The sequence below is a fragment of the Sinohyriopsis cumingii genome, chromosome 14 (assembly GCF_028554795.1).
Source record: "Sinohyriopsis cumingii isolate HCF-2022 chromosome 14, ASM2855479v2, whole genome shotgun sequence".
NCBI lineage: Eukaryota > Metazoa > Mollusca > Bivalvia > Unionida > Unionidae > Sinohyriopsis > Sinohyriopsis cumingii.
In genome coordinates this window covers 18,888,479-18,903,713 of record NC_142974.1, presented here as the reverse complement: position 1 = coordinate 18,903,713, position 15,235 = coordinate 18,888,479, and the positions used below count along the sequence as shown (strand labels likewise).

The 15,235-nt window shown below is 35.1% G+C and overlaps 1 protein-coding gene across 3 annotated transcripts in view; it reads left to right on the top strand.

Annotated features, from left to right (window-relative positions):
• The window catches only part of LOC149783361 (androgen-induced gene 1 protein-like), a 53,868-nt gene that overhangs the window by 16,798 nt on the left and 21,835 nt on the right, over window positions 1-15,235 (top strand). Inside the window, exons 1-2 of one of the 3 annotated variants that reach the window (XM_089931575.1) lie at window positions 2,908-3,118; window positions 14,741-14,893. In XM_089931575.1, coding sequence (XP_089787701.1) covers window positions 2,978-3,118; window positions 14,741-14,893 — 294 coding nt within the window. In that variant the 5' untranslated portion in view covers window positions 2,908-2,977. Of the gene's footprint in view, window positions 1-2,907; window positions 3,119-9,885; window positions 10,049-14,740; window positions 14,894-15,235 lie in introns of those variants that run through there. The other 2 variants (XM_089931574.1, XM_089931573.1) reach the window with 2 other exon arrangements.

The following is a 15,235-nucleotide window of genomic DNA, read 5'->3' as shown; positions in this document are numbered from 1 at the left end:
AATATGGATAAATGCAATAATACGATTAAATTCCTTTAATTTTTTCTGATTTGTTTTTGTCATCATATTCATTGGCAACTCATTCCATGGACACGATTTGTGTTTTTAGCTTCAAATCAATTGTCAATTCAATCCTGGAATACGATTTCTATTTTTATCTTCAAATCAACTGTCAGTTCAATCCGGGAATATGAATTCTGGTATTGCATTCAAGTCAACAGGCAATTGATTTCCATGGAAATTATTTATGTTATTATCTTCAAAACTACTGAAAATTAATTCCACGAATATGATTTCAGTTATTGTCTTCAAATCAATTGGCAATTGATTCCATTGAAATAATCTCCGTTATGGTCTTCAAATCAATTGAAAATTAATTCGATGGACATGATCTTTGTTACTGTCTTCAAATCAACTAGTAATTCTTTCCATGTACCCGATCAAACATAGCACCGTTCCTTCTTTACACCTTCATACTTAATTTGGTCTCATTGTGGGAGACCTGAAAATTAGCGAAGATTTAAATGCAGCGTAAAATCATTAATATTTTGAAAGGGTAAAGAAAATAAAAACAGCGCTTAATCTTTTTAATTTTTTCAAGTCAGCTTCTCCACAGATGTTTCGGCAAAGGTTGCAATGTCCATAGCTACACCCAATACCGACATAGCTTTGAATAAACTAATACCAAATAGCTATAATTAACCTTTAACAAACAATAAAACGGTCATATCATGTAATTCTTATTCCTCCACCCATTTATGTCATTCATTTTTAATTGTCCTTTGTATTTTAGCATGATATGCCATCGTATTATGCAGCATCCTACGGAATTCACTTTTGTAAAATGAATTAAATACACAACTAACGATTTGTAACAACTGCTACGAGGAAACAACAGTTGCTTGTGCTTCGTAATAGTTCTAGAATAAATCTTCATTTGTATGACAAGGCACAATTCATTAAACAATTTCAGAGAGCACAAAGCAGCACGTGATATTCAAGTGGGTACAGGCTCTCCTACTGGTTTCTTTCCTTTAAATCAAACAGCTGAGGACATTCTTCTCAGTATATGCTGAATGATAATGCAATGATCATTATTAGCAATGGTATAACAATGCCTATTATTAGCAGTGGTAAGACAATGTCTATTATTAGCAGTGGTAAAGCAATGCATATTAGCAGTGGTAAGACAATGCCTATTATTAGCAGTGGTAAAGCAATGCCTATTATTAGCAGAAGTAAGGCAATGCCTATTATTAGCAGTGGTAAGGCAATGTCTATTATTAGCAATGGTAAGGCAATGGCAGTTATTAGCAGTGGTAAGGGAATGCCCATTATTAGCAGCGGTAAGGCAATGTCAATTATTGGCAGTAGTTAGCGGAGTTAGCATTTCTTCGTAATTTGTAGTTAGTAATCGGAAACGTCAAAATTTTTAACGACTGTTCTTCTTTTATTATTCTCCTCTTCTGTTAGTGGCTGTAAGATCTGAAGGGTTTTTGACGTCTGTCTTTGATTTGCCTAGTTGTGTCTAATAAGAGGAATCATGAGTTTTTTCCTGTTTGAAATCAAAGTATTTTTTCCTGCTATCATAGACGCTTTTTTGTAAAATCGTTTTGTAGAAATTCATTTGATCACGTAAATGTATCATCGTTTAGAGCATGCAATCCTCGAGTCATAATATGTTTTTTTTTCTCGATACGAAAAACTGATTGAAACATATCTCCCAAACCAAGCCCTTGTTGTCAAGCTATACTCCTATGTGAACAGAATATATCAGATACAGTGCGTTGGAGAATCGTTTTAGAAAGTGTAGCTTCATAGTAACTTCTACATCAGAAAATGCGTTGTTTTGTCCAAGTTCTCCTTTTGTACTAATAATGGCACTGTCAAAGTACGATTTAAAAAATAATATCTTGCAGGAATTCTAACGTCATATGTATTCAGTCGAGATTTAGCTGTGCCGTTGGTTTTTGTTTCGTAACAGCCAGGATCATTTATGTCCAAGTGTTCTTGGACTTGTTCGAAGAGGATTTCTACTTTGAAAGTGGTTTGCTCTGCAGTAATATTGAAGACTTCAGTGGGATCAATGGTTTCTACCAAAGCCACTTTCTAATAAGCTTCCTGGTCCAACTTTATGGATTTAGGTTATTTTGCTGTGAAACAATATAACGTATTGCTAAGACCCAAACAATTGACAAAACATGGTCGCTTCGCTTTCAGGTGTCAGTTCTTCTGGAGGATGCTTTCAATCTGCTTGAGAAGTCTAGTTAACGAATTCGACGCCGTTGTCTGTTTGTCGTCGCAAAGGACGCTGACCACGCCGTTTTAAAACAATTGTTAATCCCTTAGTAGCCGTAAACTTCTTTTAGAAGTCAACGGAACTACCTTCTATGTTATTGGCGCAAAACAAATATTTCTAACCTTGATTGTATGAAGCCCAGTGAGAGACAGTTACTGATGGAAGATTCCTGCTACCTTATTTGACTTTTTGTAAATTTTCGTTGAATTGGTTTGTGTTACGTGTACGTTGATTGTTCTTGTAACCACTGTGGTACATCTTGTTGCTGCTGAATAGGTCCATCACTGTTCGATACTCCTCTTAGGTTCTTGTGTCATTTTGGATTGCGATGCTTGACGTGTCTGACAAGCAACATAAGTAGAAAAGTATATTTCTACAGAAGTCATTGGCTCTTTCTCCATGTTTTTCTTGATTTTTTTTCACTTCTTTCTTTTTTTCTTCTTTATATTTGTTTTATTTGATAACCTCACATTTTAAAATCTTTTTATATTAAAAAATAGCGGTTACTTAATATTGGCTTTGTATCATACATTTTGAACTTGCAGACACCCAATTACTAAAACGCCATTAGGGCATTCCTTTTGCAAAAGCTGATACTTGTACGGCTACAAAAGTGCCGAGTCAATGTCAACAACAGTGTCGACTCTTATGTAGATAACAGCGCAACATTACGTGACAATGATTGAGTTCGAATACATTGTACATCATATCTCAATACTGATTCTCTACCTCTATTCTTTAATCTACGACATTTTGGAGATCGATTTTGGATGGCATGAATATGGTGGTAAATTCAAATATCTGACATTTTGGAATACGGTAAGAACTGAATACATTATCAAACAGAGAACGTTTTGCGAAACGTTTCAAGGAAAAAATAAGAAAGAATAACCTAAGGCATAACTAATGCAGTACTTTAAGTCGCATATTAAGCAAACACCGAAAAGAAAGAGAAATTTAGTTAAATCGAACGAATTACGATGTACGATTTTTCTTGCAAAGTTTTTATAGACACCGGTATAATTAACGGATCAGCATCGCACACGGTTATGGACAATTACATACCTACAGTACGGTCTCCGTCAAGTGCATTTTGCCACTTAATTGTCGGTAAGACATTTTCTTAGTAGACATCGGTAGGCAATATTTGAACAATGAAAGTTTAGGTTTAGACCGGTTGGGTAATTCTATATATAATTATTTACAAAACATTTGATTATAAGTATTATGCACACAATAATTTTTTTATTATATAAATTGAATTCTGATGAAATATTGAACATTCGTCAATAATATATCAAGATATAATACTTTTAATTTTTAATTTTCATATTTATTTATTTTTTTATATCTTTTTTAATTGTGCATTATACATAATACAAATATTAATAAAACTATCTCTCTTTATTCATAAATTATATATATATATATATATATATATATATATATATATATATATATATATATATATATATATATATATATATATATATGAGAGAGAGAGATCATGCAATCAGACAGGTAAGAGAGTTATAATTCGCTACGTGCAGGAATCGAACCGGTGTTGCAATTAGCGGTACCTGTCGCCTAGTTCACTTGCAACAGCCCCCTAACACATTCGGCCTTGCGTTCATTCATAAGTAAATGATGGTACTTGGTCAAAGGTAGTAGTAACTTGTCTGCACAAGAACTCATATGGGTGGTAAAATGGTCTTAAGCGCTCACCGTTGTCGATTACTGTCATCTCACTTTTGTCACTCGGTCGTTATGGGCATGTGAGAAAGTTTGCCGGTAGCTTCCCGTAGTTCGTTGTCTCTTACCTGGTTATTTGCAGGTTTGTCCTCCACCAGTTATACTGGCCGCCATGTATATATAGTCCATTATATGCTGAAAAATCGCGTTAAAGCCACAACAACAAGAACTCATTCGCGATGCAAGCGAAATTTTAAACTTTACTCTATTCACGTCCCACTGTGTTTCTATCAAGAAGTACTATACTTACAAATTCACACACACACACGCACACAAGCGTTTGATTTCTATTTAAAAATGCAGGGTTTATTATATTTACTTAATGACACGTACAAAACCACACACGAAGTATCTAATTTTATCTGCAAAGTTTATCTCGAGTCAACAGACAAGGAATACACTTGACTACATGTGATTACAGGTTACAATGTCCGGAACTGAACATTGTTATATGTACATTGTGCAATTTATAAACCGGGAATCATGTCGGTAGACTCGGTACTGTTATTATCATTGCACTTGAAATTTACCGGCGTGTATGCAGTTTCTGTTTGGTATGACACCGTTGTTGTATTGGATGGCTGGGAGGTATATGGTGGAAAATTTCAGTACCTTACTTTCTTAAATCTTGTAAGTTAATTTCGTTCTTTATATCTTACGGTCTAACTCGCTTTTCTTGTATGCTGTGCATTTCTATTGATATTTCCCCGTGCACCAAAACGGCAGAGTGTTTCTACGTTTTATTCGTGGTGTCTGCTACCACTTTCGATAATAACAGTTCCGCTTTAAAAACCGTAGATTCTGACCCAGAATTTTATTTTCACTTTACTGCTTAGTCACTTCAGGAAAGAAAGAAGAAAAGGGTTGATATGGAGGTGGGGGTAGTGTACGTACGTGAACTTCCAGATGTATATCTCTAAAGTATACGTGTCCACAAGAATAAAATGTAACAAAGCCATCACTAGTATTTCTTTTGAAAAAGACACGCCGAATATTACGGACGGAACTAGGAGTGGGGTTGAGGCTCAGAGTCGGAGTCTGCCCTCTCCCAATCACAAGAAATATGGGCGAATCCTCTTCTACCAATAATAAAAAGTTCCATCCCACAGACCATTCACCTGATTCTTTACGTTCCTTCCTAAACCATATTTTTGGGATTTGCCCTTCGACACCAAATTTCGTTGCTCGTTTCACGATTTAATAATTAGGTAGCAACAAGGTTAAACTTGCTGCTTTTTCAATTCTTCAGTCAAGTCAAACAGATTTTTCTTGAGTACCAAAACACAATGAAATAAAAATGTGCAATATCTATACACCATGAAAGTCGCAAACATTCTTTTGCTGCTTCCTGTTCATGGGTAATGAAGTTGATTAATGTCGCAGCTGTTACAAAGTCTTACCCAGATACATCTCTGATTTATTTCATGCATTTTTGGGATACGGCCAGTAGCATCTGTGATTTATGGTAAGACTGTTGGCACCGAAACGAAATTTTTAAGCGTCAAGTACACAATTATTACTTGCTTTCAAATTTAGATCGCAATGTTGTTCTCTTGCTGAAAATGTCTGTCTTCGACAGTGTTAAAAATAATTTAGTGGGATATTAATTTTTCGTAATGACTATGTTTGTTAATATTTCAGCATCACTATATTATAATTATTTATCGTTGCAGATCGAAAATTACCTATTACATAGATAAATTTACGGTTACATGAACACAGTACCATCTCACTTGTAACGGTATATGTAAACTTTTATAACGGTATACGCAAACCTGTTTAATGGTATATGCAAACTTGTGTAACGAGACATGCAAATTTGTGTAACGCTATTTGCAAACTTGTCTAACGATATATGCAAACTTGCGTAACGGTATATGCAAACTTGTGTAACGGTATATGCAGACTTGTGTAACGATATATGTAAACTTGTGTAACGCTATATGCAAACTTGTGTAACGGTATATGCAAACTTGTGTAACGCTATATATAAACTTGTGTAACGGTATTATACAAACTTGTGTAACGGTATATGCAAACTTGTGTAACGCTATATGCAAACTTGTGTAACGCTATATGCAAGCTTATGTAACGCTGTATGCAAACTTGTGCAAGGATATATGCAAACTTGTGTAACGGTTTATGCAAACTTGTGTAACGGTATATGCAAACTTGTGTAACGATTTTATATACCATTAGAAAGACAATATTAAAATGAATTACTTTCGCAGCGATTAATGTTCTACGTTCAAAGGCAGAACGTTTCGTCGACACTTAGAACTTGTTACAACGATATTTTATACTGTTGCAATGGAATGGGTAGTTAAACCCTTTGGTAACCATATCATATAGCGTGTAGTTAAACCCTTTCGGTAACCACATCATATAGCGTATAGTTAAACCCTTTTGGTAACCACATCATATAGCGTGTAGTTAAACCCTTTTGGTAACCACATCATATAGCGTTTAGTTTAACCCTTTTGGTAACCACATCATATAGCGTGTAGTTTAACCCTTTTGGTAACCACATCATATAGCGTTTAGTTTAACCCTTTGGTAACCACATCATATAGCGTGTAGTTAAATCCTTTTGGTAAGCAAATCATATAGCGTGTAGTTAAACCCTTTTGGTAACCACATCGTATAGCGTGTAGTTTGGCCCTTTGGTAACCACATCATATAGCGTGTAGTTTAGCCCTTTGGTAACCACATCATATAGCGTGTAGTTAAACCCTTTTGGTAACCACATTATATAGCGTGTAGTTTAACCCTTTTGGTAACTACATCATATAGCGTAGTTTAACCCTTTTGGTAACCACATCATAAAGCGGGTAGTTTAAACCTTTTGGTAACCACATCAGATAACGTTTAGTTTAACCATTTGGTAACCACAGCATATAGCGTGTAGGTAAACCCTTTTGGTAACTACATCATATAGCGTGTAATTTAACCCTTTTGGTAACCACATCATAAAGCGGGTAGTTTAAACCTTTTGGTAACCACATCAGATAACGTTTAGTTTAACCATTTGGTAACCACAGCATATAGCGTGTAGGTAAACCCTTTTGGTAATCACATCATATAGCGTGTAGTTTAACCCTTTTGGTAACTACATCATAAAGCGTGTAGTTTAACCCTTTTGGTAACCACATCATAAAGCGGGTAGTTTAAACCTTTTGGTAACCACATCAGAAAACGTTTAGTTTAACCATTTGGTAACCACAACATATAGCGTGTAGGTAAACCCTTTTGGTAACCACATCATATAGCGTGTAGTTTAACACTTTTCGTAACCAAATCATATAGCGTGTAGTTAAACCCTTTTGGTAACCACATCATAAAGCGTGTAGTTTAACCCTTTTGGTAACCACATCATATAGCGTGTAGTTTAACACTTTTCGTAACCAAATCATATAGCGTGTAGTTAAACCCTTTTGGTAACCACATCATAAAGCGTGTAGTTTAACCCTTTTGGTAACCACATCATATAGCGTGTAGTTTAACCCTTTTGGTAACCACATCATATAGCGTTTAGTTTAACCCTTTGGTAACCACATCATATAGCGTGTAGTTTAACTCGTTTGGTACACCACATCATATAGCGTGAAGTTTAACCCTTTTGGTAACCACATCATATAGCGTGTACTTTAACCCTTTTGGTACATCACATCATATAGTGTGTAGTTTAACCCTTTTAGTAACCACACCATATAGCGTGTTGTTTAACTCGTTTGGTAACCACGTCATATAGCGTGTAGCTTAACTCGTTTGGCACACCACATCATATAAACGTGAAGGTTTTAACCACATCATATAGCGTGTAGTTTAGCCCTTTTGGTAACTACATCATATAGCGTGTAGTATAACTCGTTCGGTAACCACATTATATAGCGTGTTGTTTAATTCGAATGGTAACCACATCATATAGTGTGTACTTGAACCCTTTTGGTACACCACATTACTATAGCCTGTAGTTTCACTCGTTTGGTACATCACATCATACAGCAGGTAGTTTAACTCGTTTGGTACACCAAATCGTATAGCGTGTAATTTAATTCGTTCGGTACACCACATCATATAGCGTGTAGTTTGACTCTTTTGGTAACCATATCATATAGCGTGTAGTTTAACTCGTTTGGTAACCACACTGCATTGCGTGTAGATTAATTATATTGATACACACCATCTTACAACGTATTTTACAAGTTGACTACTTAATACGACTGGGCTTACAATAAAACGGAAGCTTTCAACATGTCCCATTTTAGACACAAAGAGACACAGCGCGCTGATACAATATTTAATGAATGGTGGGCATGTGTGTAAGGCAGATATATAATTGGTACTGCAAAATAAAAAGCAGCGAATGTCTCTGAATGCTGCTAATCAAAAGAAAGATAAACAGAAATTACGAATTTTTGAAGAAATCTTTATAGTTGTACCCTCGTTCGTCCATTTGTGTTTCCCTGCTGGTAAGTTCTGCGTTTAGGTCTGTAAGGAGGGGTATTCCTGTTCTGTGTAAACGTGTCTTGTTCTCCTTCAATGACCTCTCTCTGTTAAAATCGTCATCATATATTGCACGAAAAGATGCCAACGATACCGTTGCACCAAAGCATGCGTACATCTTGCATGGACGAACACAATTACTCAGTTCATTTGTTTAATGACTTTATATTTAATATATTGTTACCCTTAAATATGTAGATATCTCTTTCTCCCTGTGGGGAAATGTTTTTGAATTAACTTACGTATTTCATTGGTATTGGTCTGTACGAATATGTAATTTCTTTACTTACTGTGTTTAATTTGGTATACTGTATGCTGTAGATAAAGATACCTTGCTGTTTATTGCACTATCTGCCACTTAGTTCAATTAATTGAGGAAAAAATGTAACCGCACAGTCTGTTTGGGCTACTGGAATGAATAAAGGCGCTTTTTTTTTCTTCAAATAAATTAAACGAGAGGTCAGTTCCTTATCTGAGAACACAACTGTTCTTTCTGATTTTCTGAAAGGAATGGTCATAGTTTAAGTTGTGGCTACCACTTGGAACTTAATGAGAATCCCGTTCTAACGGCAAGTTTACATTTTGAATAGCAGACGATTTTCTATGTGTGGGACAACTGCTTGCAAATTTTGAAACTTGGATTAAAGTAGTTTCGTTTTAAGGTATATATTTCCATCTTTTATATAATGTATTTATTTGTATGATTCTAAAAGATATATAGTAAATAGGATTTTCTGGGTTAAAGGTTCAAAAAGGTAATGGAGTGGGTTTTCATGTTGACATTTAGAAATCACATTTTCGTATGCGTTTAGGGTAGACATGTGGGATATTTTTGTACACTTTATGAAAAACACATTCCATAATTAAAGAACGATTGTTCTTTCTTGATACAAATTGGATTTCGAACATAACCAATACATGATCCATGATTACAGAAATGTCGTATCGTTGCACAGAATCACTCGACGCGCAGAATTGGCCGACATGGTGGTACACATTTTGTTAAAAGATGTATATTATAAAATGTGCTTTGCGCAAATGTGTACGTTGTAAAATGTGTTTTGCTAAAATCTGTTCTCAGAACATGCACACATTTGTTACTTTATTATAGTTGTAGACCGCCACAGACACATTTTAGAAAAAGTGCATACAATAATTATCATACAAGTAAATTTTTTAGTTACATTGCATTGCAAATCTGTCGTACGGCTATGGTATCTTCCTCTATTTTACTGGCGGTGTCCTATCTTAAATTAGTAGGCGTGTAGTCGCTCGTTTAAGAGCGTTATAATTACTGACATGAAGTACCGAGGATTTCCGCATGACGCTGTACTTTTCATTATGGCGGAACGGTTACATGTGTTCGTTTTCGTCATGTATGCTTGCTCTCTTTCGTATAACATTGCTTTCGTCGGCTTGGGTCAAAGGTTATCCCTGTTCCAATATGAAGGATACGGTGGCAAATTCAAATACTTAACATTCTGGAACTTTGTACGTTAAATTATTTATTTTCTTTCCTTGGGCATGAGACTCGCCTTCGCAAGTACCCGTTTCATCATCATGATGATTATTGTCGTTGATATTATTGCATTACTTGAAGTAACATAATGTTAACAATATACTTGTAATGCTTAGACTAAATCAGTTTCTAATATTAAAAGTCTTTCACTTTTAAAAGTTGTGATTTTGGACGTATTTTGTATTGCATAATTCGTTATCACATACTGCATGGTTCATCAAATTAAACATGAAAATATTTTTAAATATGTAAGATAATTATTATGTCCATATATTTTAATAGCATTTGTCGATATTCTATATATACATATATTGTTTGTCTTTTGCCTTTTGTGTTTCTATTGGTATTTTAGTATGCTATCAAAAACGGGGATTTTTTTTAACAAACAAAAAGGTTGCAAATACCCTTACCTCTTTTTTTATTTAAGAAAATCATAATATCATTATCACAGTCACTTGTGTCATGAATGTATTAACATTTTTCTACAATTATTCACTCATCCTGCAATATCAGTCACTGCAGAGTCTGATTACAGCATGGTTGTTTGTAGATCACAAGTAGTTAACTAGTCCTACATGTAAGACATAGCACATGATGATTTTGTTTAGATGCTATGTCTTACTATTCAAATAACGGCCTTGTATAGCATGTTCCGATGTCAATGACATCAGAATGAGTAATCAAAGTTTCAGGAACATCTCACACTAGGCAGCCTATGTCGACACTTTTCCACTAATTTATGTGTAATTAATATACTTACTGTGCTGTCTTTATCCTGGTGGAATGAAAATATGATACTAGCAAATGGACGCATTTTCACGTTCCGTTGACATACATTTGAATTTGTTGCAATGCAACAGTAGTCAAGGTGTGCCGAAGTAAGTTCAAGTAGGTACATGTTGGGGATACATTTCTTGAACGAAATGAACCATTGCTTACAATTCCAATAGGGATAATATATTTTTATTCATTTCGTTAAAAAATAATATTTCAACTTAACCTGATTTTGGCTTTCATCGCTTTCCAGCCAGCTGAAATGTAGGCCAATGAATCTTGAAAATAGGTCCATTTCTTTTGTGAGAATTTGAATTTATTAGAGAAAAGACATCAGAGTAAGTAAAGTCTGACTAAAACATTATGAATTTACTTTTAGAAAAGCATTGTTATTTTAGTTGTCAGTTGTTTGAAATATTCCTGAAAATTTGACTTTTGTGACGATGTTAGTCAACATCAAAACACTACACAGTGCTGTTTGTTAGGTTGTAAGACCTTGACACCCACAACATAAATATCAGCATCAGGTCTTACATGTAGGACTAGTAGTTAACCACCTTTTATTTTCTTTACCTGATGTTACTGAAACCAACTATGCATGACACCATTTGTGCTGGAGATTTCAGCATTTTGCGCTGGTGAAGTATTGGGCATCTTGCCATTAATTAAATTAATACATTTATTTTGACTGACACATGTATGTAGATGGTAAGTAAAATCAGTGTTTCCCTTTACCCTCATTTTCACTTCAGAGACCCCCCAAATTTTTAATTTGACTTCAAGTTTTGATACCAAAGTTTGGGTTTTACTCAGTCTGATCCCCAGTTTTGACACCCAAGGAGGTTTTTGACTCATAGTCTTACAGCCCTTGGGGATACATTGAGAATCCCTCTTATTTCGATCCATGTCTTTAAATCCTCAGAACACTCACTTTTTAAGTATTATTCCCAGTCAGAACAGAGCACAAGTTATTGACCAAGTTACTGATACATGCATGGAAGGCAGTATCACCCCAAGGTAAGAGTAACATTAGCTCTGCCCCAAGCATTAGTTAGTTCCTTGGGTTATAGCCCTCACTGTCTACACAGTTTACACACCTTATTCTTGCCCTGGGGTAATGCTGCTTTCCATGCATTTGCCAGCAGTTTAAATTTCTGAAGTTCCAGCACAAATGGCACAAGGAACCATTCTTCTCCTTCACCAATAATGTCAGGAAAAAAAGGCAGGTAACTTCTTGTTGGTCTGCAATTTCCTTGTCTGCTGAAATAACCATGTCCACTGTTCAGATCATGCTTATTTAAGGTGAAAAGGAAATGGTAGCAAACTGTGCTTTAGTTGGACTCAGCAGTGTCTAATTCAGAATATACAATGCTGGAATGTGAATATTTATTCCAAACACGAATAAATTCATGACCCAAGTATCTGTGATCATTATCAGCATATGGAGTCACAAACCTTCCATGCTGGGATATGATTCCCAACGAACCATTCCATTCTGTAAAGACTTTTGAAATTAAGCCTGCATCCTTTTCCCCCTGTACACTAGTTTGAAAATAAGTGCAGCATTGTTTTCACAGAAGGTTTTCATGTGTGCAACAACACACAGGATTTCACATGTGAAACAATCAATCTATATCAGTGCATCAATAATTCTTTGATACTAATACAAGAAATGAAGAATACAAAATGATACTTACACTGTGCAAGTTTCTTTCAGCAGTGATAAATAATCATTGCCATTTTTATCTATAAAGGTGGGCATTCATCTGAGACAGCTATCAGAGATATATGAACTACCTTCTGTCATATTTAAAAACAAAAAAATGTTTCCTTCTATGGAAATCTGTTCCCAAAGTCAGTTTTGTGCTAGTAATTATATCCCGTTAGCATGCACCTTCACTGATCACATATATCAATGAAAGAAGACATTCCAGACTTGTTGCTCCTATGTGATTTATGTATTGTACTGATCGTTTTTGGATTACTTTTAAAGGCTACAATTCCGTCGTGTCATACAATTAAATATGTTACATTCAGTTCTGTTTGATGGTTATTGTTTGTTCAAGTAAAAAGCTGATGTATGTAATCAGCAACTGAATGTGCCAACAAGGAAAAAATAGCAAGTTAGCACAGAAATAGCAAGTTAGCACAGAAATAGCAAGTTAGCACAGAAATAGCAAATTAGCACAGAAATAGCAAGTTAGCAAACATCATTAGTTCTAGTCACCTTCTGTTGTTGTGTGGGGAGTTGGTACTGTCAATAATTTCCATTCTGACTGACAAAAACAGGTGCCTGTGGCTGTGGCAGTTGTTCTGCATCTGCAATAAGTACATTGTGATGAATTTGGTTGGCAGTCATCTCTGCTCCCACACGTGGACTCATTCTACGTAAGATTTAACTTGTATGAGGAAACTATGCTATTTCTTGTGTTCTGAAGAGAACATGATTATGCCTTCCAAAAACAAGTGAGGACATGAAATGAGGTGTTTTAAAGAATTCAAGCAATGCAGTGACCAAGATGAGGTGTTTTAAAGAATTCAAGCAATGCAGTGACCAAGATGAGGTGTTTTAAAGAATTCAAGCAGTGCAGTGACCAAGATGAGGTGTTTTAAAGAATTCAAGCAGTGCAGTGACCAAGATGAGTCCTGCATCTGATTAAATGACGTACTAACCTGAAATGGTCTAAATTGCTGAATTAAAATCACTGGCAACTAAAAGGTATTCTCTTTGTAGTTCTATAAAATCTTGTCAAGGATGATAATAACATACGAACCGATAAGTCTGTATCTGTCTGTAATCCTTGTACTGGAAATACAACCAAAATGTCAGCACATAAAAAATGACATCACCCGTACATTCGAAACATGAGACGGTCAGATAGTTTATAAATGTGTATCAATAATGAATTCTAGCCTTTGTATCGTGAATCATTGATACATGCCACATGTGTCATTTCACCCCTAAAGATTGCATAAAAAATAGTAGATAATTTACCCTTGATTGGTGCCCAAGCTGATCAAAATCACTAAGATCTTTCTGTCAACCAGTGAAACTGATCATCTTAGGCTCTTTGTCATTCTTTTCCTTTAGATACACAGTTTGAAGTCAATTCAACTACAACCATCTTCTATCCATTCTTTCCTGGGGCTTTTTAAGCACCCAGTGGACATCATGGAGAGAACCAAGGACATGAAATGAACCCTGATGCCACAGATGTTTTATGTTGTGTTTGTAAAACATGTGATGTGTCTTGTTACTTATAATATTTATGTGCATATCTGTTTCATTATGTCTTAATTGTTTTTGGTTGTGTCAGTAAGAGCTGGTATGTTTGTTGGCCAGAGTATCATTAATAAAGTTTTCTGTATCTTGTATTTTTGCTTCGAGTTTTATTTACCATAAACATATTTAATTTTAGACAAAAAATTATAATAGAACCTAAATACAAACACAATATATCACAAAATACATCCATCTATGACAATTCTGTTTTTAAGATATTAAAAGAAGTAGTACTAGATTAAAGCTTCCATACATGTAATTTGAATGTAGTTAGCAGCATTTGGTGGCCGAGATCAAAGATTAAGGCTGACTGGAGATTGCTTGTCAATCATACTATCTACTTGAACTCTGTAAGACTGAGATCTGTTAGGTTAGATATAATGTGGACAAATACATAGAAATATGAAAATACAGGGAAGTGGTTATATATATATATATATATATATATATATATATATATATATATATATATACATTCTGCACTTGTATCAACTGTTTATGTTTATGATAACCTACATTATGCTTATATGCCAAGTCAAAATCAATCACCATATTTTCCTTTTGCTTGTTTTAAAGAATTGACAAAATTTAATGTGTCTTTCTTCAGATTCTTCAAACTGTATACTTTGGCATATGCGTTGTCAATGATGTATGGGGCACTAACTGCCGTCCTTCTAATGGGACCAAAGGAAAGCTGAGATCAAGTCTACAGACACTAAGAGACAATGTTTTTGCTGCCCTGGCATATCCAATTGGAATGGTAAGATTGTTTGTCTTGTTCCCCAATCCCATGGGTTACCAGAATGCACCTTATCAGCTACTGTATCTTGAAGACCAGTAAAAGTAGCCCAGCACAGAGATATAGGACAGTGATACTGCAATCAGCCAGTGTATATATGCTTGCATTAGTACTTATATGAATTCCATGATGTGGGAAGTGAGTGAATATATGTATGTGTGTGTGTGTGTTCACTCTGCCATGTAAGTGCTTTTCTATCTGGTGATTTACTGTCCATTTTCGGATATGATCCTTACACCGACCAACTCATAGGTCATGTTTGTGCATTTTGAGTGTGATTCATTTCCTGTGATTCAGGAAGCA